General features: G+C 41.8%; 1 protein-coding gene across 1 annotated transcript; it reads left to right on the top strand.

The window, feature by feature from the left end:
• The first annotated feature begins 628 nt into the window (after positions 1 to 628).
• On the top strand, positions 629 to 12,360 carry LOC138756728 (golgin subfamily A member 6-like protein 7). Its single transcript, XM_069923115.1, has 6 exons — positions 629 to 843; positions 2,831 to 3,088; positions 4,071 to 4,218; positions 7,044 to 7,760; positions 11,894 to 11,953; positions 12,319 to 12,360. Exons 1-6 carry the CDS (start codon positions 629 to 631, stop codon positions 12,358 to 12,360), a joined length of 1,440 nt encoding a protein of 479 aa, XP_069779216.1.
• The last annotated feature ends 10,695 nt before the right edge of the window (positions 12,361 to 23,055 follow it).

Here is a 23,055-nt window from a genome sequence, read left to right as displayed (position 1 = left end):
GGCAGAGGATCCTTGAAGTCGATACTGAGCTGCTCGAATGGCCGAGTGGCCTTGACGACGTGGGTCTGTGGTGGGTGGAAGAAGCATGGTTTGCAATCCACACAGACCCTGCATGACTCGGTTATGGTCCGGACTTCTTGGACGGTGAAGGGGAGGTTCTGGGACTTAATGAAGTGATACAGGCACATAATGCCCAGGTAACAAAGGGTGTTGTGCAGCGCCTGCAGTTGATCGGACTGCAGGCTGGTGCAGGTCTGGGATAGGGTGTCGAGGGGAATCATTGAAATTCCCAGGTCTGTACTGGATGTCATAGCTGAACGTGGCCAGCTCGACTCTCCAGCGCAATATCTTATCGTTTTTGATCTTTCTTTTGTGGGTGGTGCTGAACATGAAGGCCACTGTGCATTGGTCGGTGAGGAGGGTAAACCTCCTGCCTGCCAGGTAGTTGCACCAGTGGCGGACCGCTTCCACGATCGCCTGGGGCTCCTTTTCAATGGTGGCCCGAGCTCTGAACTGTGGAGGGTCCTGGAGAAGAAGGCCATGGGTTGGCCCCCTTGGTTGAGGGTGGCTGCGAGGGCAACATCTGAGGCATCGTACTCCACCTGGATGGGATGTACTCATCCATGGCATGCATGGTGGCATCGGCGAGGTCCTGCCTGATGTGAGCGAATGCTGCTTGCGCCTCGGTGGTGGGAGGGGAAAGGTGGTGGCTTGGGCCATTTGGTGGACCTTATCCGAAAATCGGAACCTCACCACCCTGGTAAAACCCACTCAGATGGGGAGATCGTACAAACCCTTTACAGACAGTGTGGGATTCGAACCCCAGTCCAGATTGCTGGCGCTGTAAAGGTGTTGTGCTAACCACTACACCGACCGTGCTACCCCAAATGTATAGAGTATTTGAGAAATACTTGAGACTGGTAGCTGAAATGATAGGGAAAAAATGGAAAGGATAGAAAGGAAAATGAAACATGATCAACAGAGAATAAAAATCCATTTGTCATTTGAGAAACGGGATGTAATGATAAGAGCATTACTCAACAAAACTAGAATTAAAATGGAATCATGTCAGAAACTGGTAAGGAAAATGACCTTTGTAAATTTAAAGATAAAAAAAAAACTGAAGATACTAGAAATATTTAAAAAAAAATGCTGGAAATACTCAAATTCTAATTTTTTAAAAACATTTAAATTTAGATATACAGCACAGTAACAGGCCCTTCCAGCCCATTAACCCTTGTTCCCCAATATACCAATTAGCCTACAAATCCCATTCGTTACTGAGGTGGGGGGGGGGGAAGGGAGGAAATCAGAGCACCCATTATTAAACCCACAGAGTCACGGGGAGAATGTACTAACTTCTTACAGACAGTGCCAGATTTGAACCTGGGTCACTGGCTCTGTACTGGCGATCTGCTGAGTATTTGCTCATTATCTGCTTTTGCCTCCATTAAGTTATCAAACACAGGTGGGAAAATAAATTCCTATTTTTCCAAATAAGTTGGTTAGGCAAAGCAAGAAACATTGAACTAACTGAAACTGGAATAATGAGAGTTTGAGCATTGATGACGATTGTAATTGTAAGTCAGAGGTCATAGTCAACAATGGACGCTTTGAAGGGGTAAGTTTGCAAGTTTATTCTTTGTTCCACGACATTTACAGTAAACAAGGTAGAACATGGTTGGATGGAAAGTGGAAGCATTAGAGAAGGCAGTGTTGGAAGGAAGCTTATTACAGGTTAAAGAATTGACAATTGAGTTAACTTTCAGAGGAGGTTATACATCTAATCACATGGTAGTGTGGGTAATGGTACCAATAGGTTAAAGGCATAAAACTGATCTTAAACAAACTAAAAATTAGGAAGTGGGTAAGAATTTAGAAATCACAAAATTCTCTGAGGTCACGGTGTTGCTCCAAGGTTTTTTAGGACACTTGATTTGTTTTGATGTGTAAGTTACGAGCACTATTGATATTGAACACGGCTGTTAATTTTTGGGGATTGAGAGGTACATTGATATTGCAGTGTATAGTTCTGTTTTAAAGGAATCTGATATAAATCACTGAAAGATGTCTGAGTACCTCTGAATGCTGAGGAAAGTGTGTGTGGCAACTTCCACTCTCTCCCTTTGGTTCTCATTATTCTTGTTTTCTGTTATTCATTCCTCCATTTTTCTGTTCTCTGCTCTGTTTTTATATTTTGCTTTATTCTTTCCTCTGTTCCTCTCTTTGAAGGGACAGGTAATGAGAATGTAGAAATCACAGAAGGGAAGGGTTAGATACCTACAGAAGAACGAGCAGAGAAAAGCAAAGACATCTAACCTCACAGCACAGAGGCAGCTCTTTCAGCCCATTGAGCACAGACGAACCATCAATCACCCTTTTTACATAAATCACATATTAATTACATTTTTATCCTCCCTTTCTATTCCAACATTCAGCCATGCACTGGGGATAATTGACAGTGGCCAGTTACCCTATCAATGTGGGAGAAAATCTATGCAGACAGTACCTGAGGTCAGGATTGAACCTGGATCTAACAGTTGTGCCACTGCACCACTCATTCAAAAGAGGACAAATTTGCATGTGGGGTTGAGCTATCTGTTTCATGGTTGTACTTTGAGGAGGAACTATACAATACTTTGACTTATTTGGTTTCTGAATGGTGGCGCTGCCAGAGCTGCTCTAACGGCAGTTCTGACACTAGAATAAACTGGGAGAGTGGAGACACAATGCTGCAGTGAAGGGTTTAACCACCTAGTCCTAATGCTGGTGGCTCTGTACAGGCATTAAACAGCCTGTTAAAGGAACCAACTGTGTTTTTAAACTAAAGTTCTGCAACTGCAGAGGTCTGTGCTGAAGATAGCGATGCTGTGCTTGGCAGCAGCCACTGGTTGCAGACACCGAGGAGCAGTGGACCAGCACAGGACACAAGAAATGAGAACACCCCCAGCCCCGTTATTGAGAAGGAGGCAACCCTACAGGTCGGTAATCATGGTGGCAGAGCAGCGAGAGGCTCAGCGGCTAAGCGATTCTTACAGGCTGTGGGTGACCTGCGGTCGGGGGATCTGCACGGGCTGCAGATTGATGGGTCAGGGGAACAAGGTAGTGGAGCCAGGATTGGAGAGGGTGCTGAGGGCAGAAGGGCCTCTGATTGTGTTTACTGATTGTGTTGGAGGTTTGGATCTGGAGCTCGAGTTGCCTGATGGATTGAACAGGAGACTGTGCAGATGCAGAGGCTGCGGGAGCACTGGAGACAAATCCACGGACTCTCAGTGACTCTGAAGAGACTCTGTTTTGCTTCTCTTTCTATCTTACTGTAAGGGGCACCAGGCGACACTAATGGTGACTCTCTATCTGCATTAAATCAGGCAGAGGAAATTTCATTTAATATTACATGTTCTGTACTATGACATGACAATAAAGGAATCTTGGATTCTTAACTGCTTTCTGAAATGTTGCAGATGGTCAGTTCAAGTCAATTAGGGAATAGGTGTGAATGTTGACTGTCTTCTGCCATGGGTAAATAAAAGGCCTGGGTATCAGCACATATTAGTGTTTTATGTGTGGGTTTCAATTAATCTAGAGGAAAATTGTCCAGTGATAACAAATGCCCAGTCAGGCCTTCCCAGATTGAATTCAGACTATTTCTCATCTATACATTTAGAGCTCCAGCAATGTCTAGCATGAGTTCTAATGAGGGAGTAGTCATGGCTTTTGGGACAATCAGGGCCCAAGCAGGTAACCTGTTAATTATTTTAATTTCCTTACCAATAAGCCTGCTGTGTAATTTAAAGTTAAAATTGATAATTTAATTGGCAAAGTTTACTTAGCAATGACTGTTTTAGTCAGGCAAATGTAACATTAGTAGATGAGAGGAAAATTACTCTTTTGAGATTGGGAGCAGGGTTTGGTTGTTAGGGCAGAATAGTAGAAGCTGGTTCAATTGTCCAGCAACTGGGAGTGGCCACAGCAGGAGTCACCAATGATATCTGTCCACTCAGCTATATCTACCTAAAGCTTTGAATTGTTTTTGACTCAATGCAGTTTGTTGCTACTGTTTGATTGTTTAGAATTGAAGATCTGGAACAGACGAAACAAAAGCTTCTGGACAAAATCAATGATTTGACTTCCAAGTCACAGCAATTGACAACCAATGATTTGCAACTCTCGGGAAAGCTCCGATGTCTGCAGATTTCGGAGAGGAGCCTTAGAAACACAGTAAGCCTGTTTGTTCATCCTGAGTTGCAATGTTCTTGCTATTCAGATGTTTCTGCATTACTGCAGCGTTCAAGCCGTGAACCATGTGAGGATTCTTCAATTTTGGCTGAAACGTGAGCTAATCTGAAAATCGTAAACCCAACTTCATCCAAAAAACTCTCCATGGAATCTACTGAGGAAGAATAAAAATGCCTTTGGCTTACAGAGAGAAAAATTGCTGATACTTATTTGGAAACAGGAATGGGCACATAATTAAATTATTTCCCTGCTGCTAGCTGGAAGTCTGGCATAATAAATGAATGTATTTGCTTAGCTGAGTCCAGCAAAGCTGATACAGACAGGTGTTATTTCTTCTCCGTGCAGTTCAGTTTCCCACATTAATGATCATTCAAGAATTAAGTCGGCAAAATGGACCCGTTAATAGTGTTTCTGCCTCATGGATCCAGTGGTTCAAATTCATTCCTGACGCCAATGTTAACTGAGAGAAATTTGCCTTAATGAGTTTCCTCAGGTTCTCTTGCTTCCCTTGCTAGTTGGTATGTAAATTGCCCTGAGCATGGGGTCAGGGATGGAATCTGAAGGGAATGTGGGAAGAATAAAATGGGAGTAAAGTGCAGGATTACTTTAACGGAATGTTTGCAGATTTGGTGGGCAGCCCATCGAGGGCTGTTTGGACTGTTTCCCTGCTGTTTAATTCCATGATTCTTTTGCTGCCTTTTTTATTAATGAATGAAATTTATATGGATGTCCATCCCTAATTTCCTTTCAACTGAGTGGCTAAACACCAAGTTCATTGCCGTATGCATGGAGTTGTGAACAGGTCAGACCTGAAGGTGGTTAATGAACTGGATGTTTTGTGTTCAGACAATCTGGCCCTCATTACTCATTATTTTTAAATCCCAGATTTGCTTTATTAATTGATTTTAAATTTCTGTGATGGTTTTCTGATATTATGACCTTATATTCCTCGATGATTTTTCTAATGCCTGGATTACTTGTCCGGCAGTTTATTTAACATTTTCAGCCCAACCAGCAGGAGGTTCTGCATCCAGCCAGTTGAAGTTTTTAATTTTTAAAAACATTTTTGAGAAACAGCACGGTAACAGGCCCTTCCGGACCACATGCCTGCAACGCCCAAATACTCCAATTAACGTAGAAACCCCGTACTTAATTGAAGAGTAGTAGGAAGCAGGAACTCCCAGAGAAACCCATGCAGAAAGGGAGAGAACAGAGAGCACCGGATTTGAACCCAATTTGCTGGCATTGAGATAGTGCAGCACTAACCGTTATGCTAACTGTAGAATAATGAAGGCAGGCACCCCTTTTCACTTCAGTGCTTTTAATGGTGTTAGTGAAGCAGAAGTTGAGTTGACTCAATAATTGTGGCTAAATTATTGTTTCCTAATCTTTTTCAATGAAATTTTCTTGTTTACACTTAGACTTGTTTACCCTTACACTTACGTGCTCCCCCACACCTAACTGAGACTGAGGCCTGTTGATAGCATGAATTGTGCCTTCAAAGAGTTGGGACTCTCCAATGGATTCCAGAGCTTTGCTTGGAGCTCCATGGGGTTGGTGCAGCTAATGTGACCAAGCATATTTGCACTTCTGAGTAGACAAGAAGTGAGACCTCTTATGGGCCTTTTCAGGCTGCTCTCTCAATTTTATGGTGTCTATTTATCTGTATAACTTCATTATTTGTTATTCCTGGGTTTGTCCCTTGTGGAATACAGCACTGGGATGGGCATATTTCTAAAATGCTCAAAGTATTTGTTCATGATGCTTAAAACAGCCATAGGACAGAAAATAGTTATTACTCTTGTTCATATCTGTAAGTTTCTTTTAACTTTTGATAATAGATAGAAAAGTGAGACAATTGTGGAATCCTTTAAGGGTCATAGCACACTATACCTCTGGAGAAGTTTAGTTTTGACAATTTATTCATTCAAGTATTAAAGATTTAGTTGAAGTAGTAACATAACAGAAATTGTTCATATGCTTCACTTGGTAACTGACAGCTCCAGAGACATAGATTTGATCCTAATATTGACTGCTGTCTATGTAGAATTTGCAAACACTCCCTGTGACTGTGTGTGTGCTCCAGGTTCATCCCAAATCCCATTGGTTAAATGGCCACTGTAAACTAGTGTAGGTAAGTGCCACAAGAATTAAAGGGTAGTTCACAGGCTTGTGAAAGAGAATAAACTGCAGGGCAACAGAAAATATGGATTGGATTGGTTTGCTGGGAGTCAACAAGGACTCAATGGGCCAAATAGCCTCTTTCTGTATTGCAACAAGTTAACCTTATTCAGTGAAGCCAATAGAATCAGGAATACATTTGCATCTGTTAATTAAGGTATTAATAGGGGTGACCACCACATAGTTCTTGAGCAGGATCAGTACCTGCTTTGCTTTCAAAATTAATATGGGCTCTTGGTGGTAAATGGGATGACAGAAGAGCAGATCTTGCAGCTCACTTCGGGCAGTCTTGAATCAAAGTGGACCATCTACTTGAGCATTGTTCTTCATTGTAATCTATAAACATGGGTCCTAATAAATTCAGTTAAAGTAGGGGAGTCTTCAAAATTCTTTGATATGTATCAAACGATCACAAGCAACTTCTGAATATTAGAAATAAAATAACAATATCTGAGCAGTTTAATTTCATGTTTTGCATCGGGCTCTGACAGGAACCATAAAACCAAATTTTGTGACCAGCTTTATTTACATGTCTCAATACAAAGGTTGAGGACTTAAATATTGTGTTTACTACAGATGATTGGAGCTGAGATCCATGATCATAATGCAATGCTTCTTATTTAAAGCTTACAGAAAAAGAGAGGACTGAAGAGATGCTAAAGGGAAAAGTGTGCCGTGTTCAGAATCAGTTAAGGATGAAGGAGGATGAGATGAACAAGCAGTCTGAATACTTTGAACACTATAAGCAAAGACAACTGCAATTAATGGCGAAGCTGAGGGAACGTGAGCAGTGCTTGCAGAATCAGGTCTTCAAACTGGAGAGAGAGAGAATCGATCTAAATGCTACCAGCATTGTGCTGCAAACTGAGCTGCAACAAGTTACAGAAAAGTTCACAAAGCTGGAGAAAGCATGTACCAGGAGGAGCAAAGGTCATTCAGAGGACAATAAGGATCTGGCCAACAAGGGGAGCTGCCTGTTGGATGGGGAAAAGCAACTTAAAGAGCAAATTCTGGTCCTACAGGATGAAGTGAAGAACCTTTTAGAAAAAGAAGAGATCAATAACCAGGAAAAGGAGCAACTCCTAGAAAGACTTCAACAAACTGAAGACAACGAAAATTTCCTAACACGTAAACTGGAAGACTTCCGCTCACGGATCCATGAGCTGAAGTTATCAGAGAGCAGCCTGCAAGAACAAATCGAGGACCTGGAAGAGGAGAATGAGAAGCTCAGAAGAGAGATGAAAGATTGGCAAGAACAAGAAAATGATCTAAATGTCCCAGAAGGTGAAGAACCACAGGACGATTCAGAGGAGGACAAGAGTAAAATGAATGAAACATTATTTGTAAGTATCGATGATACATAATGTGAAAAATCTCAAAGTGAGGTTTTTGTTTTATATTTGCTCTATTTTACAGTGAAATTCCATTACTTTAAATGAAGTTAGTGACTCCAAAATGTGCATTTATTTTTGCATCTCACCATTTAATGGTTCTGATTATATGCTGTTGAACTCCTGTGGTTTGGCTGTTATCCCAGCAGTTGTTTATTAAACGTGTAGGGAAAGGATGAAAAGGGAGTGGATGATGGCAACAATTCATTCTCCAGCAGAATTTCTGCTTGGCGTTTGTGGTGTGTGTTGGAATGCCAGAGTTATAATACATTTCAGATTCTCATGATAGTGGCTGTTGTAGAAAATTCTTCCAGGTCCAATGAGTGGATATACACAAAATCCAGTCAGATAGGAATTCCAGCATTTGTCGTGGAATTGTGCTGCACTAAGACATAGAGTTACATACCAGATTTGCAAATGGAATTCAATGATGTAGTGCAGCCATTCTGGGGGCCACAGGATGAAATCATAAAATATTTTTTATGCTTTTTATGTAGTTGGTACCAGAGATGTACGGAAGAAACCAAATAAACAACTGCTTCACAGGGAATGGGGCCCCATAAATTTGACCAGAGTCTGAAAGGGCCATAACCAAAAAATATGTTGATAATGTCTGATTAGTGCACTGGTTTTGACAGTCCACAGCCATATTTGAAAAATTAGCTCTGACTGAAATTGGAAAATCCTCTTCTCAGGTTTGCAGGTAAAGAGGATTGTCGTGGTCCATATAGAGTCCAAAGATGTGAATAGGAAGGGAGAGGAAGTCCTGCAAGGAGAGTTCAGAGACTTAGGGACTAGGTTGAAGGAGAAGACCTGCAGGGTAGTGATCTCAGGATTGCTACCTGTGCCATGTGCTAGTGAGGTTAGAAAGAGGAGGATAATGCAGCTTAACATGTGGCTAAAGAGGGTGCAGGAAGGAGGGCTCAGGTTTCTGGATCACTGGGCTCTCTTCCAGGGAAGGTGTGACCTGTTCTTGTGACCTGTTCTGACAGGACAGTTTGCATCTGAACTGGAGGGGGACTAATATACTTGTGGGAAAGTTTGTTAGTACTGCTCTGGTGGGTTCAAACTAGATTTGCAGGGGGAGGAGAAGCAGAGTGCTAGAGCAGATAGAGGAGTGGAGGAGTGAAAATTGTATGTACTGTTAGAAGTCAACAGGTTGTACATAGTTGATATTTTCTAATGTACATCTATTTCAAAGCAAGGAGTATTAGTAGGAAAGGCAGATGAGCTTAGAGCATGGATTAGCATGTGGAATTATGACATTGTGGCCATTAGTGAAAATTGGTTGCAGGAGGGGCAGGACTGGCAGCTCAATGTTCCAAGTTTCTGTTGCTTTAGATGAGATAGAATGGGAAGATGAAATGGGAGCTGTGACATTGCTCATCAGGGAAAATATCACACCTGTGTTCAGACAGGACAGACCAGAGGGCTCATCTATTGAGGCAATATGAGTGGAGCTGAGGAATGGGAAAGATATGACCACACTCATGGATGTATTATAGATCACCCAATAATCAGTGAGTATTGGAGGAGAAAATCTGTTGAGAGATAGTAGGCAATTGCAAGAAACATAGGTTGTGATAGTAGGGGACTTTAACTTTCCACATAGTGACTGGGACTCCCATACTGTAAAAGGGCTGGATGGCTTGGAGTTTGTCAAATGTGTTCAGGAAAGTTTTCTAAATCAATAATTAGAGATACCAACGAGAGAGGATGCAATACTTGATCTCCGACTAGGGGACCAGACAGGTCAGGTGACAGAAGTATTTGTAGGCAAACATTTTGGGTCCAGAGATCATAATGCCATTAGTTTCAAGTTAATTATGGAGAAGGATAGGTGTGGACCAAGAGTTAAGATTCTAAACTGAAGAAAGGCTAATTCTGAGGAAATGAGAAAGGATCTAGAATACCTGGATTGGGATAAGTTGTTTCCGAGCAAGGATGTGTGAGGTAAGTGGAGGACCTACAAAGGTGAAGTTTTGAGAGAACAGAAATTGTATTTTCTTGTCAGGATTAAAGGCAAGGTAACAGGCATAGGGAACCTTGGTTTTCAAGTGATATTTGGGATCTGGTTTGGAAGAAGAAAGTGGTGTATAGCAGGTATAGGCAACATGGAACAAATGGCATACTTGAGGCATATAAAAAAATGCAAGAAAAACCTCAAGAAATAAAGTAGGATAATGTGAAAGAAAATCCTAAGTGTTTCTATGGGTACATTAAGACAAAAGAATTGAAAAGGATAAAATCGGTTCCCTTGAATATCAGAGTGGTCGGCTTTGTATGGAGCCAAAAGAGATGGGGAGATCTTAAATGGTTTTTTTTTCATCAGTATTCACTCAGGAAGCAGGCAGAGTCATGAGAAGTAAGAAAAACAAGCAATGAGGTCAAGGAACCTATACAAAGTAAAGAGAAAGAAGTGCTTGTTGTCTTAAAGCAAATAAGAGTGGATAAATCTTCAGGACCTAACAAACTATTCCCTTGGACCTTAAGGGGGGTGGGGGGGTTAATGTAGAAATTTCAGGGGATCTGGCAGAAATATTTAAAATGTCCTGAGCCACAGGTGTGGTGCCAGAGGATTGGAGGGTAGCTCATGTTGTTCCTTTGTTTAAAAAAGGCTCCAAATGTAACCCTGGCAATGATAGGCCGGTGAGCCTGATGACAGTAATAGGTAAATTATTGGAAGGTGTTCTAAGAGATCAGATTTACAATTATTTTGATAGCCAGAAACTGATTACGGATAGCCAACATGGCTTTGCGCATGGTAGGTCGTTTTTAACCAAATGTAGATTTTTTCAAGGAAGTTGATGAACGTCTGTGGATGTTGTCTACATGGACTTTAGTAAGGCCTCTGACAAGGTCCCACAAGGGAGGTTAGTCAGAAAGGTTAGCTATTCATGGTGAAGCAGTGAACTGGATTTGACAATGGCTGAGAAGCCAGAGAGTAGTGGTGGATGATTACTTCTCAGATTGGAGGTCTGTGACTAGTGGTGTGCCTCAAGGACCATTCTTTGTCATCTATATCAATGGTCTGGATGTTAATGTGATAAATTGGATCAGCAGGTTTGGAGATGACACAAAGACTGGAGGTGTGGACAGCGAAGAAGGTTTTCAAAGCTTGCAGAGAGATCTCGAGCAGCTAGAAAAATGGCAGATGGAATTTAGTGCAGACAAGTGTGAGGTGTTGCATTTTGGAAGGACAAACCAAGAAAGGACATACACAGTAAATGGTAGGGCACTGAAAAGTGCAGTAGAGCAGAGGGACCTGGGAATCCAGATACATAATTCCCTGAAAGGGTGATCACAGGTGGATAGGATTGTAAGGAGAGCTCTTGGCATATTGGCCTTCATAAATCAAAGTATTGAATTTAGGAGTCGGGATGTTATGGTAAAGTGCCAGGTATCTTCTGAATGGATTGAACTGAGGGAGAGAAGGTGAGAAGTTTTGCAGATCAAAATTTTTCCAAAGGAAAAAAGGACAAACTGGAAGGTATTCATTAAATGAGAGGTGCCTCTCCCAAAATAATGTAATAGCTATAGTTTTAACAAATTCTGATCTTGGACAATAGCCATCACCGATTGTAAAAGCTAATCTGCAAGTGCAGATGGCCTTCTAGCTGTTGTAGTTGTCCTTAGAAATTCATTACCATTTTACTCCTGCTCCACTATGATGTACAAGTTGTAAGCTTAAACAGTTAGTCCATCACAGATTTAATTAGAGTGCAGATCATAGTCAAACAATAAAGTTCTTCTCAACATTTCCCACTGCAATACATCATCTCACCTTCAGCAAGTTTCTTGTTGGGGTTGAACTATTTCACAGAATGAGCTGGAACTGTTCAAATCCAAGATCATCCTCAGTACGGGTTTACAGAACAAATGCATGTTGCATGACCTGTAGATCCCATCAGGACTCCTCAGCCACCTCAGAGCCCACAGAGCTGGAATTGGAAGCAAGTCCTCAATTTTGAGGGACTGCTCAATCTACACAACAAATACAAATCTCTCGGCCTTTGACTCAATCTTTACACCTGCCTCTGATAGACTAAATTTTCATAGTGTCACTTTTTTTTTGTAAATTCTAGCAGAATTGTGAATTCCAATTCAGTTCAGATGAGATGCTACAGGAGGGAGTTACACCAGAGGTGAGAACAATATGTCTGTCTCTTTTTACTCTCAAAATTGTTCTGTTACTGTAGCTTTTCAGTTATTGAAAATAAAGTTGAGTGTTGGCTTAAAGATGCTGCAGTTTGGCACAAGACTATTGTCTTATTGTTTCTAATCTGTTAGTTAGCAAAGTAAATGTTATTATATGAATTTAATCATATGTTCAGCCTGTTGACAGATTTATGACTGATGATCAGACTTGATTGAAAGAAATGGATGATTCAGGCATGAACCTGAACAACAGTGAACATGCTAGTTAAATGTGAAGTACAATACCTTGACTCCCATGGATCTAGGTGACAACAGAACAAGTCGATTTAAAACGATTTTCTCTGGTATTCAGACTAAAAGTTATTCGTTTGCTAATATCACAGAAGACGACTAAATAAGACAATTGATGAACACTAAGCTGTCTGGATAGCCTATATATTTCTTGTGAGTTGCTATGATGTAATGACCATGAATTTCATAAGGGTTGCTGTGGTATCCCACCTATATCACAGATTCCACCAAGTTTAAGGATGAAGGAGAAGGTGACCCATCTATCCACTGGGTAATTGGTGAAACAGAAATTATAATTTTGCTAATTGTTGGGTGCTTGTGACACCAATCTAAGTAGGTTTGAGATATCCTCTGCTGCACTTCGGGTACTATCGACAAACTGAAGTGAAAAGACGGGTACTTCTTACTATCAGGAAAGTTGGTGCCTGAGGGATAGTGGTCATCACAACACTATTACAGTGCCAGCAACCCAGGTTTGAATCTGACGCGGCATTTATGACATTTGAAACAATGCTAGAGATTTGGAGATCATACCAAATATGCCAGATTTGGTCTTTCAAAGCAGATACTGCTGACAGAAAGCCAAGATCCAATTTCATTTGCAGCAACAATACAGCTGCCTGGATAATTCTATCTTGTATAAATAGACCCTAAAGCTCCTGAGAGAATAAACAGAACAACCTGGTGTATGTCAAAAACTCTATTCTGCATTGCAGTGATTGATAATTTGATTTTCTCTTACATAATAAGTTAATCTGAGGATGTCTGAATCTTTGGCTCCACTGTGCACTGACGTCTATAGTTTGAATGCATCAAATCCTCAAGTTATATTCTTATGGGATTCAAGAATGCTTGCAATTAGGATGGTTAAACATGCCAAAGCCTCGCTTTAGATACAAAAGGAAAGATTCAGGTCAATGACCAAATACTTACACATACAAATTGGTTTTCAGGAATGCCTTAAAGGAGGAAGGAAAGGTGAGGAGATTCTGGGGAGATAAGATTTTGATTTCTAAAGGCTTGATGACTAATTGTGGAGATATTTAAATTAAGATGGAGGAATAATGAACCTTGGAGGATTACAGGGCTGGAGAAAGTTTGAGGAATATGAAAGGGAAGGCCATGGACTTGAAATCAAGGATAAAAAAATTTAAAAATTGCCTGTGTACTCGCCAAGAGCCATTGTAGGTCAGAGAATACAAGAGAGATGGGGGTGGAGCATTGTGTGAATTCTTCTTTCTTCTTTGGCTTGGCTTCGCGGACGAAGATTTATGGAGGGGGTAAAAGTCCACGTCAGCTGCAGGCTCGTTTGTGGCTGACAAGTCCGATGCGGGACAGGCAGACACGGTTGCAGCGGTTGCAGGGGAAAATTGGTTGGTTGGGGTTGGGTGTTGGGTTTTTCCTCCTTTGCCTTTTGACAGTGAGGTGGGCTCTGCGGTCTTCTTCAAAGGAGGTTGCTGCCCGCCAAACTGTGAGGCGCCAAGATGCACGGTTTGAGGCGTTATCAGCCCACTGGCGGTGGTCAATGTGGCAGGCACCAAGAGATTTCTTTAGGCAGTCCTTGTACCTTTTCTTTGGTGCACCTCTGTCACGGTGGCCAGTGGAGAGCTCGCCATATAACACGATCTTGGAAAGGCGATGGTCCTCCATTCTGGAGACGTGACCCATCCAGCGCAGCTGGATCTTCAGCAGCGTGGACTCGATGCTGTGTGAATTGAGATATGGGCAAATGGGTCTTGGAATAGATTTGAGGAAAAAAGCAATAATATAAAGTAAATGAGATTAAGAAGCTGAGGAAGGAGGTTCAAATTTCAGATTGATTGTCAGAGTACATACATGACATCACATACAACCCTGAGATTCTTTTTTCTGCAAGTCAGGCAGAACTATCACTCATTAGTAGTACCAAAAAAACTACACAATGTACACATGTAAACAAGTGAAAACAACTGAATGTGCAATACAGAGAGCAGAAAAAAAACAATGAAGTTCAAAAGTAAGATTCTTTAAATGAGTCTCTGATTAAGTTGTTGTTAAAGAGACTGATGGTGGAGGGATAGCAGCTGTTCCTGACCTGGTGGTACAAGTCTTGTGGCACTTGTACCTCTTTCCTGATGGTAGCTGTGAGAACAGAGATGTGCTGGATGGTGTGGATCCTTGATGATTGCTGTTGCTCTCTGACGGCAGTGTTCCCTATAGATGTTCTTGATGGTGGGAAGGGGTTTGCCTGTGATGTCTTGGGCTGTGTCCACTACTTTTTGCAGGGTTTTATGCCGGAGGCATTGGTGCCTCCATAGCAGAGTGTGATGCAGCCAGTCAGCAGAATTTCCACCAGACATCTGTAGAAATTTGCCAGGGTATCCCATGTCTTACCAAACTTCTGCAAAGTCCAGAGGAAGTAGAGACACTGATGTGCTTTTTTTCATGATGCCATTAGTATGTTGGGTCCAGGAAAGATCCTCCAAGATAGTGACTCCCAAGAACTTAAATGTTCTCATCCTCTACACCGTGGCTCCCCAATAATTAATGGATCATACACATCTGGTGTTCCTTTTCTATCGTCAACAATCAGCTCCTTAGTCATGGTGACATTAAGTGCAAGGCTGTGACAAAAATATAGTTGTGACCAACAGAATGTATGGCTACTGGCATCGTTGATGTAATGTCACAGTGTTTCTGTCAAGCAAACAAGATGCCATGTCATATCAGGGAATTGTTTATTTGGAAACTGAAGAGGGGAATTGGCAATTGCTTCTCTGTGTTCTACAAACTCAGTTATTGATGAGTTATTCCTTGTCTACATTCAATTTATGAAGGTAATAGATTTCTTCCAACATTCTTAACACTGCTATAATTGTCTCCTTCCAAAGCGAAACAGACTGTATTATAACATTTGACATCACCTCATTTCAAGATAGATTTCCAACTTAGACTGAATCCGCTGATCTCATCTCCTGCATGAGTGAATGAAGAGCCAGTGTTAGATTTGAGTTCCATTCCAATTGTCAATGAGTAAGCATTTTTAGCAAAGAAAATATTGGAATGTGGTATTCATTGACATAATTTGTGACACCTAGTGGTGAGCTGTTTTTTTTTAACACAATGCCATGCGTTTATCATGGCAATTGTAAATAAGACATAGCATCGTTGATAATTGAGAGGAATTCCAATTTATTAATGAATATTGGAATGCATATCACCAAGCCTCCACATTACACCATAGCCAACAGGCAAATTTACTTATTCTGTGTTGCTTTACAGTGTCATCGTCAAATGAGAATGATTAATGTACTCTAGTTCTTGCAGTTGAATAACAAAGCTTGACCTGATGGGTTGGTCCAGAATTTGCTACAAATCTCCTTATATTTTTTCTAATCAATCTTCCAACTTCTTAACAGCTGCTCCATTCATCCTTGGATTTCTATGAGCACTTTTGGAGCAGTTAAGACTCATGAAACATTGTTACCAGTGCCATTCACTGTTCCTTCATCAAAATTTGTTCCAGGTTGAACATGAGACCATTTTCCTTTGCAAAGTGTTGGATGCAGCTTTCACATTAAGTAATATTTTATTTAAGTGCATTTGTTTTTGGTGTGTCATGTCATTGAATTTTAAATGAAGCTATACAGTAGGAACAGATGGGACGGATTATGCCTAGTCTGAGGGCATGCCAAATATATACTGACAGCTGTCATTAAATATAAAACCCAAGGCAGGAAGACTGCCATAATTAAGAGAAACCGCAATACCTCTATCCCATTCACAGAAGTGAAAGAAAAAATAATTTAATTTATATGGGACTTCTTAATCAAGTTAATCAAAAGCTTTTAAAATATATTCACTGCTGTAAATAGGCAAATGTGGCAACCTGGTCCCAAAATTGTTAATCTCATATTGAACAATAATCTCAAATTATTTTGATGAGGGATAAACATTGGCCACAGCATGGTTTTCAAGATAGCAGAGCATCCAGACAGCCTAGAGTTAATTACATCAGTCTGATTATCTAGCAAGATGTTGACTGAGAGATAAATAATAATTTGGCCCCCAAGGAAAATCCTTTGCTTGCTACTCATTAGAAACTTTCTGAAGTCCCTTGATAACATGAGAGTTCAAGGTGTTGCCCTTTATATTGAACTAGCATCCTTGCTTTCTATCGATTCATAGTTATCCTTTCACCACCTGCAAACTGAAGGGGCTATTTTTTCATAAGTTGCATATAAACAATTTGCACTCAGGCAAAATCAAAAATGGTGTGCATAACGCTTCTCCACTGAAGGAAATAGTACATTTGGACTCCAGTGTTAATACTGAGGAGTTGGTATCCCCAGTAAAATCATCCTCCAGTCAGTCTGCGGCTGGAATATCAGGAACCTGGTGTGGACCACTGCCTTTCCCATGCTGTACTAGAGACATAAAACCACTACTTTTTCTGCATCAATACTGTGTCATAAACCTGGTGAAACATTGCCCTCCGCTGGGATTCCCACAGCAAAGGTTGACAGATGTCCAGCAATGGCCTGCACTCACTGTGCCATCATCAGTTCAGCCATGGGTACATATCTGAGTGGATGCATTGATCTCCCTGACCTGCCCAACACTACACTCACAGACAGTCTTTCGACAATGAGCCATAGGGGTTCACTGTTGGGGTGATGGCAGAGGGCAAGGATTAGTATTGGCTCGAAAGAGAAGTTAGACAAATTTGAATTGTTTTCTGTGGAGTGCTGGAAGCTGAGGGATGATCTGAAAAAAAAATTATGGGAGGCATGGAGAAGGTGAAGTCAGAGTCTTCATCCCACAGTGGAAACATAAAATACTGGAGAGGATATGTTTAAGGTAAGAATGGAAAAATAATTTACAAGTTGTGAATTCTTATACAGAGAGTAGTAGGTGCTTGGAACACGCTTCCAGGGGAGGTGGTGGAAGCAGATGCAACAGCAATGTTTTAGAGGCATTAAGACAAACACACCAACAGACAGTGAATAGAGGGATATAGACTATGTGCAGGCAGGTGGAATTAGTTTAAATTGTCTTCATGGTTGGTGTTGTCTGCAGACGCATGGTTGAAATAAAGACACAATGCTGGAGAAACTCAGCAGGTCAAACAGTGTATTTTATGTAGCAAAGATTAAGAGGCATAACCGATGTTTCGGGCTTGAACCCTTCATCAAAGTAACATGGTTGGTGTAGTCTGTACCGTACTGTGTTCTAATTCCCAGTGCAGCAATGAGGAGAATGGGATTTTAGCCGGTTTCTTGAATCCATCTTTCCAGCATGGCAGCCTGCAGCAATGGGCAGGGCGGGAATTTCTGTCATCTTCCTGGCTTGCAGTTTCTGGTCAGACAGCAGCGAGGAAGGCACAGTTCCTGGCATGTCAGTAATGCAGCTTCCAATAGATAATCTTACCATAACTCCTTTCAGCTCTGATTTAATTTGCATACTAGTTCATGGCAATGCATCCTGAGCCTGAAGCAAAGTATATGAGCTTCATAAACGAACAAATAGATACAGAACAATGTTTGTCTTTGACAGTCATGCAACCTTAAAAGAACAATCCTGAATTTACAATTTAAATATTAAGAAGTACTGTACATGCTCATCTTAAGTTGCACTCTGAATTGTATTTGTTTTCTGAAATATCCTTCTCCCTTCTATTAATGTCAATGTAACTACATTTTGAAACTCCATTACAAAATACAACTGTTACTGCATTGATGTCCAACAAAAAAATAGCTGAGGCAAATGTCCACTCTGTGGTCATTGTAGCTAAGAAGCATAAAGGCTCATTTTCACCAAGCATTGGAGCTAGTTGATTGTATGTTTTAATTATTGTTGCTTGGATTTGAACATTGGTGGGAACAATTATTTCAGGGCCAGCAGGAGAGCCAGAAGCCACTCCAGATCTCAGTTGATTTTACTGCACCAACGCTTGTACATTTCCACAGATCGCAATTTATGCAAAACAGCTTTGGAAAATATCAGGTCATTATCATTTTGATAGTAGATTATTTCTTCATAAAATATAGATGATTGTAGCGTTTCTGCTCATGGGTCAGATGATATTTAGCAAAATGTTCTTTTACTTGCATGCTTCTTGTTCCATTAGTTGTGGTAGCATTCAGCAAATGTAAAGCAGGATTGACCGATGAATTATTAATTTGTCAGTGATGATAAAAGGAGAATGTGAAAGATCAAAGCTCAAAATATGGCAACAGGCAAAGGATTGAGTTATGTCCAGCGGTGGAATCACAGGATCCGAACAATTATTATTCAGATTTTTTTTTATTAAAAGAATTAATATCTGAGAGAGAAAAATAAAGAAGCGGGAACACTGAAATAGTATTTCAATAGTTAAAGGAGTGGATGAATGATATGGGTCTGTGAAGACTTGAGTGAAGGGAATTGGCATTGTGGAAAATTAGACAATTTGCCACAAAAAAACTATTGAAGAATCTCCACAGGTCTTTGAGCATCCATACAAGGTAAAAGGCAGTAGGCCTTTCTTCAGGAGCACAGAAAATCAGACAGATGCCTGAATAAAAGAGTGGGTTGGGGTGAGAGGTGAGAAGGGTGAGATAAAGGGATTTGGTGGATACAAATGGGGAGATAGAAGAGAAATAAGATGAGGGGATGGGGAGAGGATAGGAGAAAAGGGGAAGGAGGTGCTGGGGAGCAGGAAGAGAGACAAAGGGATGAAGAGGGGAGAGAGAGAGACCGACTGACCGACCAGGGAAGGGGTGGTCAATAAAAATTGTTGGTTGATATTGATGCTGTCTGCTTGGAGCCTGCTGAGAACAAATATAAGGTGTTGTTTCCTCCATTTTGTGGGTGGCCTTAAATTGAACGCGAGGTCATGGACACATATGTCAGGGTGCCACTGGTATGTGGAATTAAAGTGATTAGCCACTTGGAGATCCTTGCTTTACGGTAGCCAGAGCGAAGGTGCTCAGTGAAGTGATCTTCTTGTTTGTGTCCAGTCTCTCTGATGTAGAGGAGGCTGCATTGGGTGGACTGGATGCAGTAAATGACTCCTTTAGATTTACATGTGAAGTGTTGCTTCACTTGGAAGGACCAGCCAATTACCCTGGAGGAGCTGATGGACTCTGTCCATTCCTGTGGATCAAGGAAGACTCCCGGAAACGATGGCCTAACAACAGAGTCGTATACGCCTCGCTGGGTTTGAGTGGGCCCGGAGCTGCTGGAAGTATAAAATGCTATGCTCCTGGCAGGAAGCATAGCAGACCCCATGAGGAAGGGCATCATTACCCTCATCTTCAAATAGAAGGAAGAGAAGGATGATATCAGGAATTGGAGGCCTATATTATTGCTAAACGTTGATGACAAAATCTTGTCCAAGGCCATTGCCAGACAAGTCAAGTCTGCCCTGGGCAGGTAATCCACCCAATCAAACTTGCATGGTTCCAGGCAGGAAGATGACTTGACAAGCTCCCACTGCTCAGGGATACCATCACCTACATAACAGGATGGTGGGGTAAACTCCTGCCTGGTCAGCTTAGACCAGGAGAAGGCTTTTGACAATAAATGATGGATGTGCTCTCCAAAATGGGCTTTGGGAGGGAATCTGGAATTGTATTAAACTGCTCTGCACATACATCTGTAGCGCAGTCCAAATCAATGGGTGGAAAACAAATTGCTTCTCCATCATCTGGAGTTAGGCAAGGTTGCCTGCTATCTCCAGTCTTATTTGTGTGCTGCATAGAGCCCTTTGCTGAATCCAACAAGAAGGATGAATGCAAAACAGGAGTTACCAGGAAGTGGAGGCTGTTACGAGCCCAGAGGACCCCAAAATCCAGCAGCAATATTCACCAAGACAATGGTTACTTAAACAAAGTTGCTTTTAATAATCTTTAAATATGAAAATAGAATCACACTCTAACTTATCACTATTGATTTAACTAACCTAACCTAGCCCCCTTCTAATTCTAAGCGCATGTGTATGTAATGTGTGTGTAAGTTCAGAAAAGTTCTTTGATTCACAGTCCAATCTCACTTCTGATTCCTCCAAGTTCATTGGTTGTAGGCAATTCTTATACTGTGCACAGAATTTAACATTTATAAAGTTCACCAGGCTTTGGTGCTTGAAAGGTAAATGGTTTCCACTTAAGAAGGCTCTTGTCGGTTTTCAGAGAGAGATTTGTTATACGCTGGACACCCACACTGATGCCTTTTTAATCAGCCACTTCAGTGTCTTGCCGAAGAAACTTCCCCCTTCAGGGTTTTCCAGATGATAACCTCTTTCTTTCGGGTCACCACAGAGATCCTTTTTGTTTCCCTTATTTCAAGTGAAACATTAGACAGCCAGTCTTCTCCTCTTGCTTTGACCAGGCTGAACCAAGCACTCACAACCTGTCTTCCAAATGGAGTTTTCCACAAGCTTGCCAGCTTGTCCTATTCCAATCCCAGCTGCTGCTGCTGACTGTTAAGCTGTAGAACTGATCTCTATCTCTGTCTTTCTCTCTCTCTCTCTTTCTCTCAGAGAGAAAGCCTGTTTGACTCTCTCTGCTTGCAAAATCACATGACCCTCTTAGAACAGCAAGTTTCCCTGCAGACAATCTATGGCTCCGACAAGTTCTTTCATCTATTGCCTTTTTGTAAACAACAATCTATTAGTGAAGTCTTTTGGGCACTCTCCAAAGCTTTTGCAAAGGCTGTTGGCCCCAACATGGCTACCATGAGCAGAGCTCCAGCACTTCAATTAAGATCTGTTTAAAAGTGTTTGTTTGTGACCTACACTAAAAAAACCTTCTCCAATTTATCTCCCAAAAACATATCTATATTCTGTCACAAGGTGCCCAGAGTAAGGACTTCCTACACATGGATGACGTTGTTGTCTTCTGTTCAGATAAACGATCAGTCTGGAGACCAACCAGCATATACAGGCATTTTGAGTCCACATCAGGCACTAGGGTAACCAGAGGAAGATTGAGGCAATGCTCTTCGGTATCTGGTCTGAGTGGTCCGCCATCTCCTTCATAGTCAGATCTGACCATCTGAAAATGCCAGCAACAAGAATTGGTCAGAGCGGATCGCAAAGGTTCACCAAAAAGTGGGTTGGTAGGTGTGGCGCTTCCTCCCATTAACTGGGAAGAACATGGTCATCAGGTGTGAGGTGTTCTCAATATTGCTGTAAGTGGCACAGATCTAGCCTATTCCTTGCACCTCTGCCCTGGCGATCAGCAGAGCAGTTTTCTGATTTCATTGGGAGACCAAAAATGGATAGGGTCAAAGCGGTGCCATGTATATGTTGCTAGATAATGGGGGCAAAGGTGTACCCAATACGGTCCTCATCCTGATGACCATCTTTGTATGTGGTTGCTTCAGGCTGTGCATGGAATCAAAGAACGAGGGCACCAAGTGCCGCTATGTTCTGAGGTTCTACCTGTGCCACAGAATGTCCCAGTCAGCTGGACCTTAGCACATCATCTATCCATTTTGGGAATTTTTTTCAAAACAACACCTTGACCACAAAGCTATTGAGCAGTAGCTCAGCACGGAACATCCTGCAGATATTGAGAGACAAGGACTCGATGAACCCAGTAGGATGATCACCTGAGCAGACTATTCAGGTCATCTGGTAGAATGCCTCATCACCAGGGCTCACCAACAAGCACCAGGACTTGGCCTGGCTGAACATGAGACGAGGCCTCTAAGTCAGATCCTTCCATGCATGTTGTCCTCGAGATGACTGTTATGGAGAGAAGGCTGTTGCCCACCTCTTTGCTGAATGCAGATTCACAAAAAAAGGGTGTGGAGAAGGATGCAAAAGTCCTCTTCATGATTCATCTGCAGGGGCAGCGTGATCAAGAACTCTCTGATATATGGGCTGTTCTCGAAGACGCACTCAGAGTCAAGACATCAAAAACTGCTGGAAGACCATCAACTCAGTGAAAGCTGCTCAAAACCTGTTGGTCTTTCAGCATACTGGGGTATCAGTCTGTGAATGCTGCAGACTGGCACATTCCTGGCCTCAGGAGTATGTGCTGAGGGATGCACATATGCTGGGTGCAGCCAACACAAGGGCGCTGTTGGGATGGACCACAGTCCTCCCATTTCTGGGCATTGAGGGGCTGAGACTGAGGGGAAGCCCCTCAACCAATAAGGGAGGGGGAAATAAATGACAAGGTGCTACAGTGGTGGTAATGGTGTATTGAGAGAACACGTATCAATGTACATTGATGAGAAGGTACAGATATGACTGACATTATAGGTATAAAAATACTTTGAATGGTTTTCTGTTTTGTAAATAATTGATTGTGGAAAAATATTTTTAGCTTAAAAAAAAGACTGGGGCCCAGAATATTGGTGGGGGAGGAGGTGCAAGTGCAAGTGTTACACTTCTTTTGGTCACAGGGTTAGGTTCCAAGAAGGTGATAGGTGGGAAGAGATGAGTAAATGAGGGAGTAACACAGGGTGTGTGATCTTTATACGAAGTGGAGAGGGGAGGTGAAGATGTGTCTAGTGGTTGGATCCCGTTTAGGTATCAGAAGTCACAGAGTATGTTGCATGTGGCAGCTGGTGGGGTGGTAGGTGAATTCAAGGGGAACATTGTCATTGTTGTGTTTTGGATTGGGGGGGATGGGGTCAGGACATATGTGCAGGAAATAGAGGAGATGTGAGTGAGGGCTGAGTTAATGCATAGAGGGGAAGTCATGTTTTCTGAATAAGGAGGACATCTCAGATTTCCTGGAATGGAAGGTCTCATCCAAGGAGCAGATGTGATGGAGACGGAGGAAATGAGGGAGAGGAATAACATTTTTACTGGAGACAGGAATGT

This window comes from Narcine bancroftii, chromosome 3, assembly GCF_036971445.1.
Source record: "Narcine bancroftii isolate sNarBan1 chromosome 3, sNarBan1.hap1, whole genome shotgun sequence".
Classification (NCBI taxonomy): Eukaryota; Metazoa; Chordata; class Chondrichthyes; order Torpediniformes; family Narcinidae; genus Narcine; species Narcine bancroftii.
Note: the sequence above shows the minus strand (reverse complement) of the source record. Positions and strands in the feature narration are given on the sequence as shown.